The sequence below is a fragment of the Perca flavescens genome, chromosome 13, assembly GCF_004354835.1.
Source record: "Perca flavescens isolate YP-PL-M2 chromosome 13, PFLA_1.0, whole genome shotgun sequence".
NCBI lineage: Eukaryota > Metazoa > Chordata > Actinopteri > Perciformes > Percidae > Perca > Perca flavescens.
Genome location: NC_041343.1, coordinates 35,446,998 through 35,451,997, shown reverse-complemented (window position 1 = coordinate 35,451,997; position 5,000 = coordinate 35,446,998). Strand labels below are relative to the sequence as shown.

The following is a 5,000-nucleotide window of genomic DNA, read 5'->3' as shown; positions in this document are numbered from 1 at the left end:
TGTACATTGTGTGTCTCTTTGTGGTAGTTTTGGGTCTCTTTTTCTCATCATTTTGGAGTGTTATTATCATCATATGTGTGTCTAAATAGGTCCCAGACTCATTTAAACCACTCCCTGATCTTTTCATAACCCTAACTATTTTAGTTACTAGTTATGTTCAAAATTTCAAACTCTCCACAACGTTATCTATGTGTTTAAAACTGTTGCGCTACATAGACGGTGACGTGCTTAAAACAATCATTCTTTACATCCAAAGCCACCAACCAAAAGTATTGTTGTGTCTGAGGTTTCTGTCTGTTTTAAAGGAAGTTTTTACTCACCACTGTCACACCAACTACTTGCTCTTGGGGGGAATTGTTGGGCCTCTGTGAATTATAGAGAGTGGTCTAGACCTACTCTATCTGTAAAGTGTCCTGAGATAACTCCTGATACTGATCTGATACTATGAATAAAACTGAATTGAATATATCGAGTCTTTGGCATTCAGCTTAGTGTGTCTTTAGGGATGAGAAGGTGTCAGAAGAAACGTTTAAGAGGTGAACTTCAGTTTCAGGGCCATGTGAAACTTGAGGATGTCTTCCATGGAGTCAGTCTCTACCGTCTGCTCCACAACATGACGGACTCCACTCTCTAAGACACCATAATACCTCTTCACCTCCTGCAGCTCACACTGCAGTCGCTTCTCCACCTGTTGGCGCTCCTCTACAGCTCCACTCAGCTTCTTCTCGTACTTTAACTCCACCGATTTGATCTTTTCCTCCATTTTCTCCTCGTAAAGCTGTTTGAGTTCAGCCTCTCTCTGATGCATCATCTCCATCGCCCCTTCGTAGATGTAGTTGGAGTAGAACTGTCCTCCGTTGGCACCAACCATCTCCTCCACCTTCTCCACCAGATCCAGGACCTGTCCCCGATCGTTGGTCCTATCGTTGTTGAGGACGTGGTATCTGTTTCCTGCCTTCTTCAGGATCGTCTGCAGCTCGGGTCCGGCCTCCTGCAGCTGGTGCTCGATGTCCGGGCCGGTTCTCTCGTCCTGGGTGAAGAGGATGATGGTGTACTTCCAGGCGTCTTCTCCAAACATCTCCTCCACCTGCCTGACGGCGTCTTCTTCTTCATTGGTGAACGGTCCCACCTTGATGACCAGCAGGATGGCGTGGGGCCCCGGGGCCGACATGTTGATGCATTTGGAGATCTCTCTCTTCACGGTGTGTTCAGGTAACGACGTGTCAAAGAGTCCGGGAGTGTCCACGATGGTCAGCTGTCGGTCCAACACCTCGCCTGTCTGCTTACTGCACTGCCTGGTTACTGAGGAGAGAAACAGTCAGAGTAGATTCACTGTTAACCCTGCAGCTTCCTGCTGAACCCTGCAGCTTCCTGCTGAACCCTGCTGCTTCCTGCTGAACCCTGCTGCTTCCTGCTGAACCCTGCAGCTTCCTGCTGAACCCTGCAGCTTCCTGCTGAACCCTGCTGCTTCCTGCTGAACCCTGCTGCTTCCTGCTGAACCCTGCAGCTTCCTGCTGAACCCTGCAGCTTCCTGCTGAACCCTGCAGCTTCCTGCTGAACCCTGCAGCTTCCTGCTGAACCCTGCTGCTTCCTGCTGAACCCTGCTGCTTCCTGCTGAACCCTGCAGCTTCCTGCTGAACCCTGCAGCTTCCTGCTGAACCCTGCAGCTTCCTGCTGAACCCTGCTGCTTCCTGCTGAACCCTGCTGCTTCCTGCTGAACCCTGCTGCTTCCTGCTGAACCCTGCTGCTTCCTGCTGAACCCTGCTGCTTCCTGCTGAACCCTGCAGCTTCCTGCTGAACCCTGCTGCTTCCTGCTGAACCCTGCTGCTTCCTGCTGAACCCTGCTGCTTCCTGCTGAACCCTGCAGCTTCCTGCTGAACCTTGCAGCTTCCTGCTGAACCCTGCTGCTTCCTGCTGAACCCTGCTGCTTCCTGCTGAACCCTGCTGCTTCCTGCTGAACCCTGCTGCTTCCTGCTGAACCCTGCTGCTTCCTGCTGAACCCTGCACCTCCCCGCTACATCCAGTCACTGTTCCATTATTAATGTGACTATTATCACCACTGTTCATCACACCCCCAACCGGCCCGTCAGACACCGCCTACCAAGAGCCTGGGTCTGTCCCAGGTTTCTTCAGGTTGCTTGCTCTTGAGGGAATTACTGTAATTGTTTGAATTGTTGGGGCTTTGTAAATTATAGAGTGTGGTCTAGACCTACTCTATCTGTAAAGTGTCTCGAGATAACCTATGTTATGATTTGATACTATAAATAAAATTGAATTGAATTGAATTGAACATTTTGAGGGTTGCTCCAGCTTTAGTAGTTCTAACGTAGGCAGACGTTAAAACTTAAATCTTACACCTGGCCCTCAGCAGCTGTTGGAGCCATTTCATTGTTAACCAGTGTGTAACGCTGGGGGTTGACAAGTTTATTTAGATGTGGCCTAATAGAGCTCAACAGTGTGGATCCGGAAGTAAAGTCCCGTGATTTTCTCCATAAGGATTTAGATAATCAGCCATAATGTCTAAACCATCCCATAATGTCTATGTGGTTGTGTAACTAGGTTTTCTGCTCCTATATAAATTAGAAGTCTTTATGAAATCAACCTTGTTTAAAAGAAAACATGTTTTATCCGTGATCTTTTGGAGAAAAAATACACTACCCACAATCCTAAGTGTAACAGCAATGTCTCTAATTGGTCCAACACGCTGTTACCTTGGAAACGTTTACAATCAATCAGTCAACATTTATTTATATAGCACTTTACAGTAACCAGCAGGTATCCAAAGTGCTTCCCATCAGAAATACAGTAGCCATGAAACCATGAAGGGCTAGACCTTCTACAACTGAAGTCTCTGATAGTTTCTGTAATCAGTCTTGGACCTTTGCATTTTTTGCCATTTTCAAAATGTGTTGTTACGCCAAATCAAACATTTCATATTAACTATTCATCTGGTAGCTGGTTGGCTTGTTTACAGACTTAAAACTCTCTATATAAAATAATTTGGGGCGGTCACTGTTGAGCTATTGGAACAGCAGGGTCACAGTTTGTTTGACTGTGGTAATTGGTAATGTGTAGAGAAATATTTAATTATATAAAAAAATATTATTTAGTTTGATTAATTTTGTTATTATTTTAAATAAATGGATTAACATGTCCAACTTAAAGATTTAACTTTTTTTTATTATGAAGCATCTCCACTGGAGCAACGCGTTGATTACCAAGAGAAAGAACAAATGTGCACCAACAGTGTGTGTGTGTCTGTGTGTGTGTGTGTGTGTGTGTGTGTGTGTGTGTGTGTGTGTGTGTGTGTGTGTGTGTGTGTGTGTGTGTGTGTGTGTGTGTGTGTGTGTGTGTGTGTGTGTGTGTTTGTGTGTGTGTGTGTGTGTGTGTGTGTGTGTGTGTGTGTGTGTGTGTGTGTGTTACCTGAGGACTGACTGACAGCTGCACTGAAGGCGTCTCTTCCCAGTATGGTGTTTCCACTGGAGCTCTTTCCTGATCCAGTTTTCCCAACGAGAACCAGCCTCAGGTCTGAAAACAGGATGTAAAGCTCCACTGATATCACATATACACACATATAACTTCCTGATCCGCAAATTAAAAAGTCATTCACTTCATTCAGTATTCAGTTAAATAATATCATGACATTAGTTCATGTGTATTAGAATGTAAGATGATTGAGCTAATATCGTATTGGCCCTAATATAACATTATTATAAAACTATATTTGACTTGTATTATATGCAAAGGCCATCATCAGATATACAACTGGATAACTTTATCTGTGTGTGTGAAGGGAGCTTCATTTCATAAGATCAACTTTACTGATCACACCGGGGACATTTACATAAACTTTGTATTAAAACAAAATCAGGAGTCGAGTGGTCTCAGGGGACACAGAATCAAATCAAACCAATGTCTCCTGAAATATTAAAGTGAAGAACATACATGGAGATTGTGTCCTGAAATATTAAAGTGAAGAACATACATGGAGATTGTGTCCTGAAATATTAAAGTGAAGAACATACATGGAGGTTCATCCTTGCTGTCTTTTCTTCGTCTCCCTGGAACTGTTCAGAAACAGAGGAAACATATATTTACATTACGGTTAAACACTTATTATATATATATATATATATATATATATATATATAACATAATAATATAATGTTTTGTCCTTTACCCAGGAAACGTGTGTTCTGTCTTAGGGAGAGTTTTAACCCAAACCACCATCTTTATCCTAAACTTAACTAGTGCTTTTGGTTCCTAATCTTAACTGTCATCACCGTATCCCGTCTACCGTATCACCGTATACTAGATCTATTTGGGGGGTGGAGGGGCCGCTCACACTTGCCACTTGAACTACATTATGTTATTTGTTATGATTAAATATCCGTAAATATAATCATTGGTGTAGTCTAATGTATTTTACCGGGTATACCGTAGTATAAATATATGGATCAGACTGGACATATTATAGTGGGGAGTCTGGGTGTCCTCCCCCAGGTAAACTTTTAGCGTTTACAGACTTCATTTCCTGTATTCAGATACACTTTTATGCACCAACTTATGCTGAAAATACCTTTATTTATCCTATGAGAAGAAAAACACAGATGACAATTCAAAATATATCAAAACGGTAATGTAAAGTATTGTAGCGTGTTATTGGGCATTAAGTGGGTATATGGAAATCCAGGAGATTTCCTAGTGAGTATACCGTGTATACCTGGGTATCACGGAGAATACACCTCCCAATATAATATCATAATATTTTTGACACCCACTTTTTTTGCACAAAAGTGAAACTAACTTCAAACCAAACAACTGGTGGGTTAAACTGTGAAACCTGTAGTTTGAACTTTCAGCCGCTGTTATTAAAGAAGAATCAGCTCAACAACATTATCTATATATTATAATGGATGCCTATTAATAATAGTAAGACGCATAATAATAGTGTGACGTATTTAATCCAAAATCAAACAACTCTTCACAGTAAATATAAA

The 5,000-nt window shown here is 42.6% G+C and overlaps 1 protein-coding gene across 1 annotated transcript in view; it reads right to left on the bottom strand.

Annotated features, from left to right (window-relative positions):
• Nucleotides 1-394: 394 nt before the first annotated feature.
• LOC114566685 (GTPase IMAP family member 4) overlaps nt 395-5,000 on the bottom strand; it is a 4,715-nt gene continuing 109 nt past the window's right edge. The window contains exons 2-4 of the mRNA XM_028595357.1: nt 4,026-4,067; nt 3,424-3,528; nt 395-1,302 (exon numbers count right to left, since the gene is read on the bottom strand). Coding sequence (XP_028451158.1) covers nt 530-1,302; nt 3,424-3,528; nt 4,026-4,067 — 920 coding nt within the window. The 3' untranslated portion in view covers nt 395-529. The remainder of the gene's footprint in view (nt 1,303-3,423; nt 3,529-4,025; nt 4,068-5,000) is intronic.